Source organism: Trachinotus anak, unplaced genomic scaffold (genome assembly GCF_046630095.1).
Source record: "Trachinotus anak isolate AG129_WGS33_773 ecotype Australia unplaced genomic scaffold, CSIRO_AGI_Tana_v1 ptg000011l, whole genome shotgun sequence".
NCBI classification, from domain to species: domain Eukaryota; kingdom Metazoa; phylum Chordata; class Actinopteri; order Carangiformes; family Carangidae; genus Trachinotus; species Trachinotus anak.
This window is the reverse complement of record NW_027273862.1, coordinates 26,844,419-26,863,813: the sequence shown is the minus strand read 5'-3', so window position 1 is coordinate 26,863,813 and position 19,395 is coordinate 26,844,419. Positions and strand designations below refer to the sequence as shown.

General features: G+C 40.9%; 1 protein-coding gene across 6 annotated transcripts in view; it reads left to right on the top strand.

The window, feature by feature from the left end:
• Window positions 1–19,395, top strand: part of LOC139628098 (protein kinase C-binding protein NELL1-like) — a 245,478-nt gene that overhangs the window by 208,536 nt on the left and 17,547 nt on the right. For all 6 annotated transcript variants that reach the window (XR_011692683.1, XR_011692684.1, XM_071489463.1 and 3 more), the window contains 2 exons: window positions 83–178; window positions 14,742–14,882. Coding sequence is in view for 4 of the 6 variants with exons in the window: in XM_071489463.1 (XP_071345564.1) it covers window positions 83–178; window positions 14,742–14,882 (237 nt within the window). In the remaining 2 variants the exon portion in view is untranslated. The remainder of the gene's footprint in view (window positions 1–82; window positions 179–14,741; window positions 14,883–19,395) is intronic.

Genomic DNA, 19,395 nt, shown 5'->3' with positions numbered 1-19,395 from the left:
ATTCAAAGCCTCTTTGTGCTGCTGCTGCTGTGATAGAACATGAAGACAAACTGAACTAACGCTTTTCTCTTTGTCTTTCCAGCCTTCTGTGAAGAGGGATGTAGGAGCGGAGGGACCTGCGTATCTCCCAACACATGCGTCTGTCCCTCAGGGTTTACAGGACGCCGCTGCGAGACAGGTAAGACCTGACGACCCCGCCTTGCCTCTCACGCGTCCCATCTTTTTCAGCTGGAGCACCATATTGTTTTTATCGAATCTCAGAAGTGACAGCAGAGGACTGGTCATCAGGGTCAGTCCGAGGGCTCAGCAGCTGCACTTTGTTTCTCCCTCCCTCTGTCCTCCCTCGCTCCCACTCACTCGGTCTACTGTACACACTCACACACACACACACACACACACACACACACACACACACACACACACACATACACACACACACACACACACATTCACTCTCCATCTCTAAAGCCGTGTGTTTGAATTGGACACTGCAGAGATTGAGGATCTCAGGAGGACTGTTAATTCTTCTCTGCTCGCCTCCTCCCTTTTCTCCCCTTCCTGTTTCCTCCCATCTTTCCTCTACTCTATTTTTCCTTCTCTTCTTTCTGTCTTCCTCTCATCTCCTTTCCTTCTCTCCTCTTCTCATCCCTTTTCCTCCCCCCTATGCCTCCCTCTTCCCTCCCTCTACTACCCCCCCTTCCTTTTATCCTGTCTCTTATTCTTCTCTCCCTGTTCCTTCATCCATTCTTCTTTACTTTCCTTCCTTTTCCTTTCCTATCCCACTCTCCCTTTCTCCTCCTCCTCCTTTCCCTCCACCTTTTCGTCCACTCCTCCTCCTTCTCATATTTTTCTGCTCCTTCATCACCTCTTTTCATCCCTCACTTCTCTCCTCTCCTCTTGTTATTAAAGCTTCTGTCTCTGCGGTCTCATTTTACCAAAGTCATCAACCGGCTCTCACGGGGCGTCCCATTCGCAGGTCAGCTGTTCACAGCACGTTGCCATGGTTTCTCTTTAGATACCAGATTACACATACATGTGCACATTATTGGTGACAAAAGCTTAGACCCCAGGTATTCTGCTGTTCGTCCTAATACACCCTCTGAAAAGCAGAGGAAGATGGTGCACGTCTGTTTGCTGTAACCCCCCAGGGACACATTTCCTTTCTTCATCACAAGTCACTCTGTGGAAAAACCAGTCAGGAGGGAGCAGATGATACCAAGTGTAAAAACTACACAAACACCTTTCTTTCTTTTTGTGTGTGTGTGGTGTGTGCAATTAATTTTTCATTGATTGCACTAGATATTTATATATAAATATAATTTCCCCCACAAGATTACACATTGTGACAAAGTAAACAGTGGGCTTTCAGATAAGATATCACTTTCATAATCCCAGAGGGAAATGAGAGACAGCTCTTACAACGCTATGTAGCACATCTTAAGTAAGAAGAAACATACATATGTATTAGATTAGTAAAATAAATGGAAAGTGTCACACTCACTACTGCTGGCGTTTCCTCTACCAGTGATGATGAAGTGAAGTTTTAATTTTTATAGATCCAGCTGATCTGGGTTAAAATTCTGATTTCTGCTGAAGCTCCTTCCAGTGAGTGAGGTGGAGACAACCTGTGCTCCCTCTGATCTCTGAGTTCAGAGCTGTGTGAGTGTCTGAGTGTGTGGCCTTATTTTACTGTATTCTTGTTGTCCGAAAACCGGGAGCCCACTGTACTTGTAGGGCCCGACACTCTTAAGGGACCAAAATTCTGCACCCCACAAGTTTGAATGTTCTGTTTGAGGGTCAAGACTTGGTTTTATGGTTGGAGATAGAACTGGGTTGAGGTTAGGGCTGGTTAAGGGTTGGGTAAGGGGTTAGGAAGAATATTATGTCAATGACGGGTCCAGACGAAGATATTAAGACAGAGGTTTTCAAGCTGAGACTGTGCCTATCTGTGCATTTTCATCCCTCAAATTTTAGAAAATTTTAGGAAATAAAAAAAAATGTTAACATCACTCCGTGGTGAAATCTTTTCACTGCACTTTGTCTTTTCTTTCACAACACTTTAAACTCTGTTGTGGAGAAAATAATGATAAATTAATTCAGACACATACTCTCAGGTCTACACATTTGAACCTCTGAGAGGTAATCAGTGGCAATCAGTATGCAACACATTTTATGAAAGCTGGCAAGAAACCAAGGGCTAATTAACCTCTTCAAAAAAACAGCATCAAATATCTATCAATTAATTAACATGGCAAACTAAATCCTCAGTGCTGTTCTTTGAAAATTAAATTTTATATCCAAATGGCGATGTGGCAGCTTGGCACAGACTTTACATTAGTGCTTGTAAATTGAATTTTGATGACTAACAAAATGAAAGAGTGGTCTGAAAAATGACTACATCGCATCTGCAAAATGATTCTGGCGCTCCTCTTTGAACCACTTTAGAGGGGGCGAGGGGAGGAAAAGATTATGCAAAGAAGAAAATAAAGCAAAGTGAGGAGCAGAAATCCCTCCATCTCTCTATGTCAAAATCTGTTTCAGTCTCTGGCTCTGTCACACTGTGTTTCTCTACATCCACAGTGGGGTCCAAAAGTCTGAGACCACTTTCCCTGTATATCTCACCCCCACTGTACGTCTCATTTGCAGAAACTGCAGAAGAACAGGGTTTTATTTCTAATTGCTGTAAGCTTACACCTGAGCCACTGAAGACTCCACATTTGTCTTCAACATAGATTTCAAAATTTGTTAGAAGGGGGATGAGGGATGATAAAAATAAACCTGAACAAATACCTGAGCTTTAGTAGAGATCATATATTTACATCAAATTACAAATGGGTCCATCTTTGAAGAAAATGTACATGTGCTCGAGTCTATGGTGGCCCTGAGAGCTCAATGCACTGCAGCTTCAGAGAACACATGCAATCAGACAAAAAACAAACAAATTCAGAAAACATCTTCATTAATTTGAGAACACATGCACTGCAATTATTCACAACACAACGGAAGTGTTTCCAGGGGACACAAAAAGTGATGAGCCTGGCAGGGACACACCTGCATGGATGTATTATAATTCATGTATTAATATACATCCAATGATTTTAACTACAAAAGTCACAAAGCTTTGAAGAACAAAGTGTTCCAGCCAAGTTCATGATTTTTAGTGTCCCCTGGAAACACTTCACAGTATTTGCAGCACATGTGTTGTCAGGTGAATTTGTTTGTGTTTTGTCCGTTTGCACGTGTTTTATGAAATTGCAGTGTGTTGAGCTCTCAGGGCCACCGTACGATTCAGCTGAAAAATTGTACACAAATGTCTTATTATGTTATATCACTGAAAGAGGTTGAAGTGGCTTTTGAAGTGAAAAGTGCTGAAAGCAAAGTGTCAGTTCGACCATCAAAGTGTATTCAGGTTAAGGGCTTAAATCAAATTGTTATTCATTAGCAGCATTAAATTCTCAGACATTTTACTTTGAAACTTATTATTTATTGGGGTACTATCAGTGTTAGTACCAGTGTTTATTTTTAATGTTTATATAAACCTCTAACAATACCATGACACTATAGAATAGACAGAGTACATATTTTAAATAACTTCTACCCTTTAGAGTTGCCGTACTTTAATTTGAATCATCATGTGACATCTAAACTGTCTTAGAGCAGTGTTAGTGAAGTAAAAGACTTCCATGTCCTGCTGTCAGGATGGTGGAGTTTCCCTTGAAGATTTGCTGTAGGCAACTTGTACAAGCTGTACAGAGGGTTCTTGTGTTAACTCATGTTCCCTGTGTTTCACTCTCTACCTGAGAATATCTGTCAAACTCTCTCTGTCTGTCTGTACGTCTGTCCGTCTGCCTCCCTGCTGCCCTTCCCTCCTGTGTAATAAAACGCCTCGCTGCTCCGCTGACTTCTCTCCTCTGTGGCGTACACTGCAGCTCAGTGGGAGGTTAACAGCATCTAAATATAAAGCACATGGGAACACAGTTGATCTTTTCATCTTCTCCCACATTAATCCATTCTTCAGGGCTGCCCGTCTTCCTCCAGTGGGTTCACAGATCCAATGTTGGATCCTTGTGATTTATTTTTTGAAAGGCTTCACTCCTGGATCATGGATCAAAAACTGAACAGCTCCCCGAACGACCAACTCCCACTTCACACATTGTGAAGTATATACCATTTCTCTGCCAAAACAGCCAATGTAAGATAATGTAGGCACTGTGCTGCAGAGCATGAGGTTGGGCTAGAGGTGACCCATTTTTTAAAAACCATTGTCCAAAGTATAAACCTGACAAACAAAAACATCTGAGTGTGAAGTTCGATCAACCTGGAAGCAACGTTAAAGTATATGTTCAGATTGTTTCATTCACATTTATCTGAAAACAGTGTTTATTTATGCATGTTGAAAATGTTATTGGATGCTCTCTCTTGCTCTGAGGAGCCCTCCTCCCAGTGTGATCACAGAGGAAGACGCGGGAAACAAAGTCTGTACTCCACAAAAATGCTTTCTACAGTTAATCCAAAGCTAATATGAGGCTTCAGCGGTCTCTGTCGGACTAATCTATTGAGTTACTTTCTACATAACAGTCTGCTTATGACATTTCTGCCTTTTGCTTCTTGGACATTTATTTTCCTGCCAAGCTGCAGTATAGCAACTGGAATAACTGTGACTTTGGATGATACCCACTCAGACTGCTGAAGCCTCAAAGCAGCATCAGCTAAACTTCAGACAGCATTGCAGCACTGGACAGGGACTGCATTTTGACCCCATGACAGTTGGGCTACTTTTTTTTTTTTTAGCTTTTTAGGTAGTTTTATGAAAATAAATAATAATAATAATAATACACTATTATTATTATTATTATTATTATTATATTTTATTTTTATAGGCACCTTTCAAGGAACTCAAGGAAACTTTACAACAAACTGTAAAAGATAAAAAAAGCAAGTGCAAGGTGTAAAATACATGATAAATTAGAATAAATATAATTGCATAAAATAAATATGCTTACATTGAATGTTGGAGTTGAACAGAATTGCCAAATTTGAAGAGGTGTGCTGTGAAGTGAGATTATATCCACGCTGAGGTGGATGAATCTGAGAATGTGGACACGGTGATGAGGTTTTTAGGGTGTTTTTACAAAGCTATACATTTAGACTGAAATAAAGACCTATCTATTCTCTAATCTAAACACGTTCATTTGAACTGTATTTTCACTCTCTGGATAACAGCTCCATGTTGGTCCCACATCACCTTTTGTAGATCAAAAGATGGCAGCATTAAAACGCGGTTAAAAGTCCACTTCTTTTAGACATTCAAGTAACATTTAACTGTTGTGAATGGCTTTGCTTTAGATAGAAATAGTCTTTTAGACACAGCTGAAACAACACCAGCATTTTTATGTAACCTAGACATCCAAAAAAAACCCTACAAACTGTTCATTAAAAAAAACCCTACTGTATTGTGTCATTAACAAATTACTGTAGCAAGTAGACATTTTGTCACATGTAATTACAAGAGGTAAATGCAAATGAGCGTTGATATCAGTAGTCAAATAGAGCAGCGTTGCATCCCGTCATTAGTGCCTGGCTATGGTCTGTGGTCACTGTAACCGCTCCTTTAATCCAGCAGGCTGTTAATTTTATGCACATTTACTGGTCACAGATTGTCAGGTAGCAACAAACACAAACCAAACCTGGCTGTTTCTGTCTGAGGACACATTACTGGAAATGCCCCACGTGGCATTTACTGTGATGTTGTTTCACTAGGTTAGTGGGGCCGAGATAAGTGTAATTATGTAAACCCCAGTAGTCCAGAGGATCCTCCAGAGAGCTCGGGGATTATTTTAACTATGTCTGGATTAATTCCCATTTTTTCGCTGAGCTAAAACTCACAGCTCTTCACAGTTTGGGCTGTCACAAAGTCTTCATGTATCCCCGCTGGGAAAATTCACAGACGGGGCAGAAGTGAAGCCCTGCAGAAAGTACTAAGTGCTCCTGTTTGCATTGTAATAGATGGAAACAGAGGAAAATATGAAATGCTGTCTGGCTGCTTTCCTTCCTGTGGCTGTAACAAGGATTGATGGAGTGTATATATATGTGTATGTGTGTGTGTGTGTGTGTGTGTGTGTGTGTGTGTGTGTGTGTGTGTGTGTGTGTGTGCGTGTGTGTGTGTGTGTGCGTGTGTGTGTGTGTGTGTGCGTGTGTGTGTGTGTGTGTGTGTGTGTGTGTGTGTGTGTGTGTGTGTATTCCAAGCATATTGTACCCCATACCACAGGAAGGTCAACTGTCCACTTCACTGCCACAGACAAGGAGAATGAATGGCTGTTCACACACAAACACACACATTTGCAGATGCACACCAGTTAACAAATATCTTTATAACCCCATTGAGCAAGAGGAATTATTGACTGTGTGTGAATGAAATGAGCTTTTATCACATCTTAATAAAAAAGTGATGGATGGCATTTTAAACAACAAGTGCTCTCCAATAAAAGGAGATCCAGGGTCCTGGTGGAATTAGGTATTTCTGTGTTTACAATTTCAGCTGTGAATTATCACAGGCCCCAGATCAGACAGATGGTAGGTTGTGTCATTGCTGGCTGTCCCAGACAACACTTATTGCAACAACTTATCACTTTGCCATTAAATTTGAACTGGACTTTCTTGCTTCAGACAAGGACATGCTTAATTGATGCTCTCTCTTAAAATGTTTAGAGCACATTAATGCTCCCAAGTGGATGACTCCTTTCCAGTTTGGATCATCTTTTGTCAGCGTGTGAAGATATAGAACATGTTGAGACTTTATTGATCCCATGAGAAGTACATATCACAGAATTGAGGGCTTTCCACTTTGAGTAACAGATGGATGAGTGTATACTTGCCACAAACTTGCATGCACTGAAGTCTCAACACGCCCCACCTCTGTGCCTGTCCATCAGTTTACAGTCTATTGTTAACAATTTTCAAATAATACAGGAAAGGTAGACATTAATACAATTTTTTTAAAAGTTAACAGTGTATACATTACAATACTGTTTACATGTTTTTTTATTTGGTTGAGTGCTATCTAACTCCAGCCAGTCGAGGCTAGCAAATGGCATAGCCTTGGCTAAAGCTAATTTACCTTCCCTTGTTTCCTCGAAGTGAGAAATCTGGCACTAACACCTTAGTAATTGAGTTGAAAGGTAGAATGATGTCTGACAGCACTTAATGTTGTGCACACAGCGCACAGGAGGCAAATAACAGTGCACAGTCTACAGGTGCATTGTTATTGTTCCCTTTGTGTTTCTCTCTTTCCAACACCTTCATTTACAGAAGCTCTGCGCCTCATAAAGTAGCTAAATAAGGAAGGTGATGAGTTTGTGTGTGTGTGTGTGTGTGTGTGTGTGTGTGTGTGTGTGTGTGTGTGTGTGTGTGTGTGTGTGTGTGTGTGTGTGTGTGAGAGTGTGCTGATTAAAGCTCTTTGAGCAGCAAAGTGCTTTGAATAATAGAAAGATGACGACAAAAGAGGTGGAATACAGGCAGAGAGGTGTCTACGTTTAAACTAGACTGTCTTTTATTTCTAATCTAGATGTAAATTTCACAGAGGTCATCGAGGCGATGCCATGCAATTAGAAGTTTTTAATTGTGTTCAATCTGTATTGCAGTGAATCTGTTTTGAAATGTTACCTTTAAGCCTTACAGATCCTTTACAGTCTGTGACAATCTGAAGTAATCTGTGCTGCAGTCATTTTCACTTCCTGCTCATTTCAGAGACATCCTGGCTTCAAATCTTTCTCACACCTGCATTAATGAATGAAGTTTCACATAAAACTCATTTCAGTTGTGAATGGAATCCGTGTGATCAGTGAATTCAGTCATTAAGTCCTTTTGTGTGGCGCTTTTGTGTACGGCTCAGCTTTTAGGGAACTTTAAGATGCAAATGCATGCAGTTTACCAAATGCCAACCCAGTGCCGACCTTTAAGGGAAGAGTGTGAACCGTAGAGTGGAGGACGCTTTCATATTAACTGTGCTGCACCGGCCAAGTTTTTTAACTTTGTCCTGCCAAATGAGAGGCAGCACCAGCAGAGCTTTGCTTTTCACTTTGCCATGAATAAAACAGTGACTACCACTGGATCTTTGCACCACTCAACCAGCCACTGTGTGACCCAAATTCCCAGAACAACCTGTTTGTCCACAATGTACAGTTCTATTTTTTTTCAGCAAATGAAACACATGATCAGCTGTACAGGGGTCAGGAGACAGGCTTTGCCACTCAAGAGCATTTCACAGTTTGACTCTGAAAACTTCTTGGTTACTCTGACTATATATTAAGCTTGTTGTTCAGATCGACAGTCCTAGACAGGTGTGGAGCAGAGATTTTGTGGGTTTTAAGGGTGGAACAAAGGATTCAATATTGTAGCCCCCACACCCCTCACTTCAAGACACTATATTCACCAGCGTTAATGTAACATAGTATTAATTTTTCAATTCAATAAAATACTTTTGATTCTGATATGAATGAGGGCAAATATTAAAACTCATTTCATATGACTGCTCACCTGCGAAAAGGAAATCACATCAGGCATCAGCAGTGAGAGAGGATGATGGCGGTAAATCACTGTTGATGTCTGATGTGATTTCCTTCCCTAAGCCGGCAGAACACAGTGAGCACGAAGGTTCTGAAGGAACCTGCTGCACGGCTGGAGCCTTTCCTTGTAGTGTCTGCGTGTTCTCCGGGTACTCCGGCTTCCTCCCCCAGTCCAAAGACATGCAGGTTCATTGGCAACTCTAAAAAATTGCCAACAGGTGTTAATGTGAGCATGAGTGGTTGTTTGTCTCTGTATGTCAGCCCTGTGATAGGGTGGTGAGCTGGCCAGCGTGTACCCCGCCCTCAGTCAGTTTCCAGTTGGATTAGCTCCAGCCCACCTGTGACCCTAAAAGTATAGCAGAATGGCTAGTAAACAAATGAATGAATGACAAATAAGTTCTAATGCAAGAAAAGTTGCTGCCCACATTATACAGCCGACATCTCTGCAGCCTGTCCACCACAGCAGACAGTGTTTTAGAAATCACACCACTTGGCAGCAGAGTCATTTCCTCCTTTGCCATTTTGACTCAGCTGGCTTTGTCTGCAGCATGTGGCGTGCACACACATGCCCGGACCAGAGGTGTTAGGGCTTCACTCTCTCAAATCTCTAATGCAAGAAAACAAAAAGTACTACTATAAAACTGAATGACAGCCTGGTCCTAAAATTAGCTGTTCACCCAATATGGATTTAAACACCCTCACACAACCTTGAAGCTGAAAGTATTTGGTTTAATTTCATAGTCAATGTTCCAGATTCAGCGATGTCACTGTCCCTGTTTTACATAATGAAAGCAGTAAAATACAGAGATAGAAGAAACAGGGAGAGGCAGAGTAATGAGTGGTCGCACATCAATACAAGAAAATGGGAAGATGAGAGGAAAACTGCAGCGCCTCATGTACTTCATAATTAAAGTGGTGGTGTTTTGTCATAGCAGTGAAAAACATCTTCTAAATTATGGACAGATGCTGGAGAGCAGGGCAGGATTATTGTTATTAGGAATGCAGGCAGCGCTGTCGCCTGTTGTTTGTGTACGGTCGAGGCTCAAACTGGGCATTATTGCTTTTCTTTACAAATTTTCTCTACAAGGAACATGAACATTGTTATTTGTTTATGCAAAGCAGGGAAGTGGTTTGTGTGACCCTGAAGGTACAGAAGCATAAAACATACATTTAAGTGTAAAGCATGGATGTCGGCGAATTAATACTGAACGGATGAATGGATGATTAAATCATTTTGATTAAATCTTAGTGCGGTGGCCCTTATATGCACTAAACGCTGTACATTATTTGCAACTGTGACCAACAACTAATTTGTGACAGCGGTAGCAAGATTTGCAGCAGACATGCACTGTGCTGTAGGTTTATTAGTCAGACTGTGTACTATATTAAATGATCTGTGGTCTGCCTGTGCTGTATATTAGAGCGGCTGGCAGCTGTTAGCCTCCTGTGCAGCCACAGTGACTGATGGCTGCTATATTCTGTTGCAGGGTTAAACAGACACTCAGCTCTCTCACTGTTTGCAATCATGATCTGCTAAATGAATATTACAACAAAAGTAACATGATTGTTTAGCTGTTGTTTTAATTTACACTTATATTCTCTGCCTCCCACTCTGAACCCTTTCACTACATTTTACCGTTTTCATATGAATTTGAAGCAAACAGCCACAAACTAAATTTCTATATCACCACATCCAAGATCCAAGATCCATCCATGCACTTGTTTTGTCTTCCTGTCAGATCTTGTTTGTTCTCTTTCCTGTTTCCATGGTTTCTGCAGCTTTCAACCAGTTAAATGAAAGACTTCTTAAGACCTTTTTAAGATAATTTAAGAAAAATTTCACATCCATACTGTGTTAAAAAAAAAAAAAAAAAAAAAAAAAAAAAAACGAGTACAAAGGATATGAGGGAGAATGGGAGTCCCAGAATTACTTGCGAAGTAAATGAATTTATTCACATCACTGTGTCTTTGTGGACAAATTTTGGTTGGGCAGTATCACTGTGAGGACATCTTGGCAGCTACTCACAACTTCAAAGGGCTGTTTGAGGCTTCAGACTTTGTTTGATGGTTCAGGTTAGAATTAGGGTCAAGGTAGGAGCTGAGAGTAGCAGCTAGGAAAGCAACATGTCAATGACAGAAAGACCAACGTGTGTGTGTGTGTGTGTGTGTGTGTGTGTGTGTGTGTGTGTGTGTGAGAGTGAGTGTGAGTTGCAGGAGTTAACATTGTTGGGTCACACAGGGAATAGAGAACATTACTGGGTGATGGCAGGAATCTGCTGGTATCTTTTTATGGCAGCTTTATGTTCTACTGACTTCCAGTGCGAGTCTAATGACTTCAAATTCATTATTTGCAACAGGCCTCAGACAGCACTAAATGTGCTGGTCTCAAGCTAGAGCTTGTTGAACTTGCATTTACCAATATTAGATGAAAGCCACATTAACAGAAGCATTTTAAGCTTATGACTTCCAGAAGTTGCTTTTTTTGAGAGGAGACCACACACACCACACCACATCACGCCGCACTTGCTGGGTGTGTATCGGTTTGTGTTGTGTCGTTTGTATAGTTTGTTTTTATCAGTGGTTATTGGTTCCATGTTGGTTTCGTTTTGTCACAGTGTGATCAATGCAAATTTTCCCCTTAAACACATTTGAAAGCAAAACTTAATAAAAAAACAAACAAACATTAGCTTCTTAATACATTTAATTTTCAAGACCTCCAGTAGTAAAAAAAATCCTTTTTAAGACATTTGAAGGCCTACTTTTGATTTCACTTTTTTTAAGGACCTGGGGAAACCCAGATTTCTCCAAGGGCCAAGAAGTACCTTTGCTTTAATGTTATATCATTGTGTTCATGTTTTTCATAAAACTATGTTGACAAAGACAAACAGCTGCGATACAATAAAGTACAAAACTAGACAGATATTCCACAGTGTCCATCTTTCTCACTGGCACACTCGTGAGCTCCTCCGCTCTTTCGTAGCACGGGAGCAAAACTCTTTCCCACCACTGTAAAGATCAAGGGATTGTTTCTTGTGATGAACGGAACTGGCAGTGTTCGTGGGAGGGGGCCAGATGAGGGATCGTGTCTTTGTCACTGGCGCGGGCAACTGCACAGAAAAACATACAATGATTGCCTTGTCTCAACCTGAGGGTTGAGAGGACAATGTAAGAAGTTTTATTCCTGACGGTCTCTTTCCTTACTTAGTTATATTACTTTTTACACTTTAACAAATTGGAAGTGTAAAAATTAATCCTGTTAAACAAAATTGAACCATATTTGAAACTTAATGATGCACTGAATCCCTGCTGAAGGAATCTAATCGCTACTGGATTAAACCATTACTGCATTGCAGCACCTTTAGCACACACGACAACCAGCCCCAGCGCCCAGACTTGTGCCCTCTCATGCACCCTGCGCAGCACTGCTCTTTTGTTGAAGGGTTAGCTGCTCTCAGCCACCAGTCACCTCTAATCTTGCTATTTTTCAGGGGGATGTCAGAAAGGGAATCTTCTGGTGCAGCACTGACTGGATCTCTGACCTCGGAGGCTGACAGAGGGCAGTCCTCCAGGCAGCTGTCACGTCTTATTACCTACAGTGCACCAGCCAAATGGCACAACCACAACACACACTGCTAAACGGCTCACCCCGAGTCTCCCTTTTATCTGTGCACAGATAAATACTGTATGTGTGTGTTTGTGTGTGTGCTCTAAAGACCGGGTCAGAGGTGTCACAACAGGACTGCAGCAACACAAATATGTTCATAACGGAGGATCAGAAGGCCAGTTTGGTTATTTTTCTATGGGTGGGGAAGCTGGGTGTGAAATGGAGCTGCTCTCACAGTGTCTGCTCTATATACAAAGATGTAGTCTGTTGTGTGGTTTGCTTTAATCTAGGTCAAAATTAAACACATCTCACAACTCTTCTCTTAGGCTGTAGTACCTTTTCAACAAGGGAATATGAGACATAAATATTCAGCAGGTTCCAAAAGTCTAAGAGACCACATATTCTCCGGAGCCCAGTCCCAGTGTCCACCCTCTTGGAGACACAGATTTTGAGGTGCATTCTTGCTAAATAAACAAGGCCTTAGAGCTGTCCCACTGCAAAACCATCCAGTGCATGGGGGCTTTCTCTCAGACTCTTCGTAAGGCCACATTTCTGCAGACTTTGCCTGAGGGAATTGCCCACAGATCATAGCATTGTGATGTTAAACATGGGGTTACCATGGTTTCAAGAGGACGCCCGGAAGCATTAAAGAATGTCAACATGTGTAATTTGCTCTGGCTTTAAACAGAGAGCTCAGCGGTGATTCAGAGCCAGAACCATGTGTAGTTATTTGGGCTATGATGACATGATGATGATTTCAGCTCTTACCCAACATTATTTTTTGCTTACAAAGGTAGGAAATTTAAAAAAAAAAGAAAAAAAAAACACTAAATCAAAACCCAAACCCACAATTATACATAACGTGTTTTGGCGTTGTCAAGGTAACATTATATGTAATGCTGTCCTGTTCCTCCATTTTGAGCCTTACAGCCTCTCACACTCGATCACTTACCAGGTGATGTCGACTAAGCCTGTGGGGGTTCGGGGCTCAGACCTCAGGGGGGGCACTGGGATTGGTCCCAATACTTTTATACCCACAAATACTTACAACCATATCTCTGTCATCAGGGTGGTGTCTGCGTTTGTTTGTATCTCACCTCACAACAGAAATATACTGTAGATCACAGGGAAAATTAGGAATATAATACAGATTAATGACACATTAATCAAGAATACATTTAGAAAATAGAATATTTACTAAACTCATCAATAGATTAATGATCATGAACACAACACAAACATTTTTCATTACAAAATAACAGTATACTCAGATTTTGTCTGCATGTTCACACTTCATCAGGACCCTAATTATTTTTTAAGTTAATGTGGAGTGACCTCAACACATCACTCCTTTATCTCCAGATCTTCAGATAACACGTGTGAAAGATAAACAACTTTTCTCAGAGGGAAAGACTTTGATTTATATGAGCTAGTCCTGTTTTTATGTTGTATCTTGTTAGCAAACAAGCTAATCACAATGCATCCAAGTAGAAGGCATAAAAGTAACCAAAGATGAATGTTGGTATTATTATTTACCTTATATGACTATTGTAATTATACAGCTGCAGTAAATCAGATTTAGTAAGACATTAGCAGCTTTTGAAGCACTGACATTTAAGGGCCTAAATTTCAACTCCATTTGTGAGCAAGATGTCACCTCATCATAGGTTTTCATCATAGGTGTATGAATTTGAACCACAGCTGGGTTTAGAAATAACAGGTCTGTAGTAGGAGGAGCTTTGTCAGTGGTGGATTTCACAAAAACAAAACTGAAATTTTTGAGACTACACATTTACTTTATAAGCTGTATGTATGAAAAGACTCTACAACCCTCACTCACCCATAAAAACCCTCTTAAAGTCTGTTACATAATGTAAAAAAATGCCTCCTGGTCAAACTACAATCTAATGCACTTTATCTTGTCCATTTGAGATGTGGGATTTTCCTCCTTCAGCGACTATATGAGATTTCCGCAGACCTGACACTTGAGTAGTCCATTGCCACCTTTCCCTGTTTGCTACAGTTTGCATTTAGGTGATGGAAGGTGTGAGTGAAGGTCACACTTTACACATCATGGTGTGTGCGCAGGTCAGGTCTTACAGACTGAAGCACCAGAGCTGCAGATGAGAGAGATGCAGGGCTCACAACATACATTATTAATGAGAGAGATTTGAGAGAGTGAAGCCCTAACACCTCTGGTCCGGGCATGTGTGTGCACGCCACATGCTGCAGACAAAGCCAGCTGAGTCAAAATGGCAAAGGAGGAAATGACTCTGCTGCCAAGTGGTGTGATTTCTAAAACACTGTCTGCTGTGGTGGACAGGCTGCAGAGATGTCGGCTGTATAATGTGGGCAGCAACTGACCCAGCTCTGCTGCGGTGGCAGCAGTTTGCTCTGATTGGGTCAGCCTCTAATGTTGCAGCTAGAACTGATCAAAGAACAGGCAAAAAAAAAAAAAAATAAAAATTTAATGGCACAACTGAGGGGAGTTTCAGATTCATGTTTGTTACCAGAAAAATTAATTCAAACTGATGCTGATGCTACTGTGTGTGTGTGTGTGTGTGTCCCCTCAGATATCGATGAGTGTGCAGAGGGTCTGATTGAGTGCCACAACCACTCCCGCTGTGTCAACCTGCCCGGCTGGTACCACTGTGAATGCAGAAGTGGTTTCCATGACAATGGCTCCTACCTGCTCGATGGGAGCTCCTGCATTGGTGAGCATACACTGAAGTGCAAACATCCTTATCACTGTTTGAAATACCAGTCCCACTGACTCTGCATGCCCAACACCTAGCTTCTACAGGACCCCCTCCTCTCTCTCGTTCTCTGTCCAATTACTCAGGAACGCTGAATACTGTCACTGCCTGGCTTCCTCTTAAAGTCTCTGGTCTTCTGCATGATTGCTTGATTGTCATTATTTGTTTCACTTATCCTGTTTGAAATCTGTGATGGGTGCACGTGTGCTCGCTCTGACGTGCCACCCAGCAGGCTTACGAGGAGGCTAATCAGAGGTCTTCCCACCTTCACAGCTCGAGACCTAACCACGCGCAGTGAAACCAACATGCAACCTATAATGAGATATTCATGAGGAACACACAGCAGCCTTGTTGTTTGTGGCGTGTGCCCTCTCTCACATGTGTTAGCACACCAAGACAGGATGCAGAGTTAGGGACAAAAATAGAGAAACACCTGGCTCTTGTGTTTCTTGTTTCAAAAACAGTGTTGATGATGTATGGAGCAGAAAAGCCTGACTTTAAAATCAATAATTAACTTGCTTAGATCTGGATAATCACATATTTACACTGCAAGCAACAGTATTTTCACAAATTCATAGTGGTATTGTATGTTAATGGTCTCATTCAGTGACAAAGTTTTAAAAAGACCATGTGCAGTATCTTGACTGCTTTGATTTTTCCTCTTATATCACAACGTGATTTTGATCATTTATCGTACAGAAGCACCACTTTCAGAGCAAACTTTGGAAACGATGAGAAAGGAATCAGAGATTTGTTCTGCTGCGCTGTCAGATAAAAGTTTTAGGAGGGTGTGAAAAAAATCAACTTCAAGTGCTTCTTTTTAAAAATAGGTTGATAGGCCTGTTTGATCTGATTTAAGCAGTTTGTTAATTTTGACCATGTTCCACTTCTTCCACTTAAAAAGAGAAGTCACATACTGTGCTCTAATGAATATTTCACACCAAAAACCTTCTTTGTTTTTGGATGTTATGCAGGTCTGGAACTTGTTAATTGTTTTGGTCACAGTGAGAAGAACAGGGCAAAAGACAGAAAGAAACAGACTTTCATAACAATACATGTTTGTTATTGCTGTGGTTGTAAATCTCTAAGTGAGGCTCAAGTCCACAGTTAGCACCATTGTGTTGATTTGTGGATCCAAAGATGTTTCAGCACGCTAATGTTTAGCAGGTATAACATTTAAAGGAGCTACCTGCAAGTTTTGCTATTGCTATATAGCCAGTGTTAGCATTAACAGCTGTTTCCTTACCAGTGTAGAAGAAACATTGAAAGTTCAGAATCAAACTTCATTCCTTTACTCACCAACAGCTGTGTCCAGTGACTTCTTTTCTTCTAACGAAGGCCCGAAGGCCGGCCCGTATCAGCCTGTCTCATTACTTTTACTAGTGACTCACTGTAGCCTCCAGTTTGCCCTGAAGACGGAGTGCTTCTAGAGGGCGTATATATTATAACCTCTTGTATTACAAGAGGCCGAAGCTCTTGTCAAGCAACACATCACCACCACCTGTTCCTAGCAACAAAGCACATTCAGCTGCAGAGAAAACTTACAAATAGCCTCTTTAACATCATCACCATCTTAGTTTGCTCAGAAGTACAGCTTCTTACTGATTCCTGGTACTGACATTACCTGCATATCATGATTTTCCATTGTTCAGCATATTATACATGACATTCTGCCTTAATTAGAGCAGGAGCTCAGGATATCTAAATATCCCTCAGCCAATCCAAGACACTAATATGCAGCAAATAAGGCAGCTTGGCTCAGTGACACATTTTTGCTTTCACTTAACCTTTAAATCAAAATGCAACATCAGCAGTCCGGTTTGATTTACTTCCTGTAAGGGGAGAAATATGATGTCAGCACATTTGCCAACAAAGTCGCTTCACTCAAACTTGGTTCTAAAAGAAAGTTTGACTTTACTTAAGCAGCTCCATATCAAATGACCACACAGACTGACCACCATCCACAGCGTCTCTAAGAGACTCCACAGTCAAAACTGTTTTGCTCTTTTCTCTCATATTTTTGTGTGTTCCTCATCCAATTAGACATTTAAATCTTTTAATTTAGAGTAACCTATTGGCCATCACCAGCCTCTCCTGCAAAATATAATTGTTTTCTTGCAAACCTGGCTATGAGAGGCCTGTAGCTTGCTACTATGTGGATGCTGGTAGCTACAGCCCTTAAAACAGACTCCAATGTTCTCCAGAGTCATCGTACAGTATCAAATCTTCTGTGCAGCATAATCCACTCCTCTGCTGTGCTCTGCATCTTTTTAACATTCATAGTTTCTCCACAGCAGAGGTAAATACATTACTTCTGTGTCAGATTAGAGCTCCTAAGCTCCACCAAAAGTAGTGCATTGGCAAATTATTGGGAAAGCATCTAATGCTTGGAGCATACTAAACATACAAATCAATGGCAGAGAGGAGGACTGTTCTGCAGAAGTGGTTTGAGAAGTGTCTGTAGACAATTCGATTTGTTTTGACTTTTTTCTGGCGGGTCACCATTTGAATTAAATGTAAAAGTGAATGCAAGCTGAATCCATCTTCCACTAAAAAGAAAGCTACAAACTTTTCAGACCCAACTTTCAAGTGTAACAGGGGACCCAAAAAATACACTTGTTGTCCTTTAAAGCTCCTGTGTGTAGGATTTCAAAACGGCTGCCTTTTATCAGTTCCAGCAGTAGTAACACAACAAGACATAAATCAAGTATTCATTGAATTCACCACAAACTTTCATCCACTACTGTGGAAACATTAGGAGTCAAAACAGTTGGTGGTGCTTCTGCTGCAGTGGCATTAAACCATCACAGGGCTAAAATGAACATCAACACCATCTGGATATAAAATGTCATCACGTTATCATTTTATACTGTTAGACATTTGTGTTAAATTGTAGTGTATGGATTTATGACCTCACAGTGACCTTGAACTTTGACCTTTGATTGCCAAAATTCGATCAGTTCATTGTTGTGTCCAACTGGCCATTTGTGTCAAACTTGAAAGGATTCTCTTGAGAAGTTCCTGAGATATGGACAGACAGGCAACCTGAGAACATAATGTCCCCGGCCCTAAGGCATGACCAGAGGCCACAGCAGGATGATGCAATGAAAAGAGCGCCAGTCAAATCTCAAACAAATGAACACATGATGGAAAATGGCATCATGTTTGTTTCATGTATATATTTGTGGAAGGTTACAGTCTACTCATTGGTCTGATGTTTCCATCTAATGCCATTCATTCAGTCACCCATGATTGATGTTTAACTCACATGCCTCGCGCTCATCAGGGATTATTTTCTGAGTCTGTTTCTCTTTGCTTTTTGACGCATTTTATTTTAGCTGATAGACCAACTTTTACACCTTCTTGCAATATCTGTGCTCTTAGTTTTTTTTCCCTTTAAATTGCCATCATTTCCATGTGCTAATTGAAAATGTGCAGACAACAGGTGGATGGTTACGCACTCTCACACAAGGGTTGTTTCGTTTTTCTACAAACAAAAACGTGCGTCATCAGAATGATTTAAAAGATGGTTTAATCGCATAAAATCAGCACATAACTCACATCTGCAGCGAATGGCGTGACTCACATCAGTCACGTCTAATTGGACATTAACTTACTTGACTGTGCTCTGTAATCAGAGGCTTTCAGCAGATTAGGGTTATGATTTATGCTATGTGATTAGTGAAAGCACTTATTTATGTGTCATTAAGAGACACCATTAATAACTTTGCTTTCCTAGACCTTACTGCATAAATACAAGTGTGTGACATAATGTGTGTGTGTTGTGTACTTGTATGTGTGTCACTCCTGAGCCAGACAAGTGCATGTAGCTGTGACAGTAAATTCGCCACCTTTTCTCCTCCCTCTATGCAGCATTAGGCTGGAAGCCAGCAGGGGAAATAAGTACGAATGACAATTTAACAGGATTTTTTCCCTCCACAATATCCCTCCAACAGCCTCTCGTGAGTCAACCAAACAGAAAGTAGCATTTTGTAATAAGAGAGCCAGCTCAAAGCAGAGAACTGCAGAGAGTAGAGAGTATGTGATGGCCATGCAGGAGGGCAGAGAGCACTGGGGACGGGAATTAGTGAGAGAGAAGAGGATAATCGCATCTGGCAAAGAGGTTAAGTGGTTGTTTTTTATTTTTGTTGTGACTTTTCTTTTACAAGGATATTTCAAAGATTTCAGTCAGAGTTTGAGATGCAAATTAACAGCCCCAAAGCATCACTTTTACAACTATTTTCTGTAAAAAAAAAAAAAAAAAAAAAGAACAAATTCAAAATTCCTAAGGGTATAGTAATGGATTGATGGAAACAATCTCCCTGTATTTTTCCACAACAGCAAACTGGGGAATTATTCTGTGTTAGTGGATGTGTGCCCTGTGAAAAGGGCCTTCCAGTAAAAGGATTTGTTGTGTTTCTCAAATGAAGTGCTTTGTTCTAGTGTTAGTGCTAATTCATGTGCTAATTCA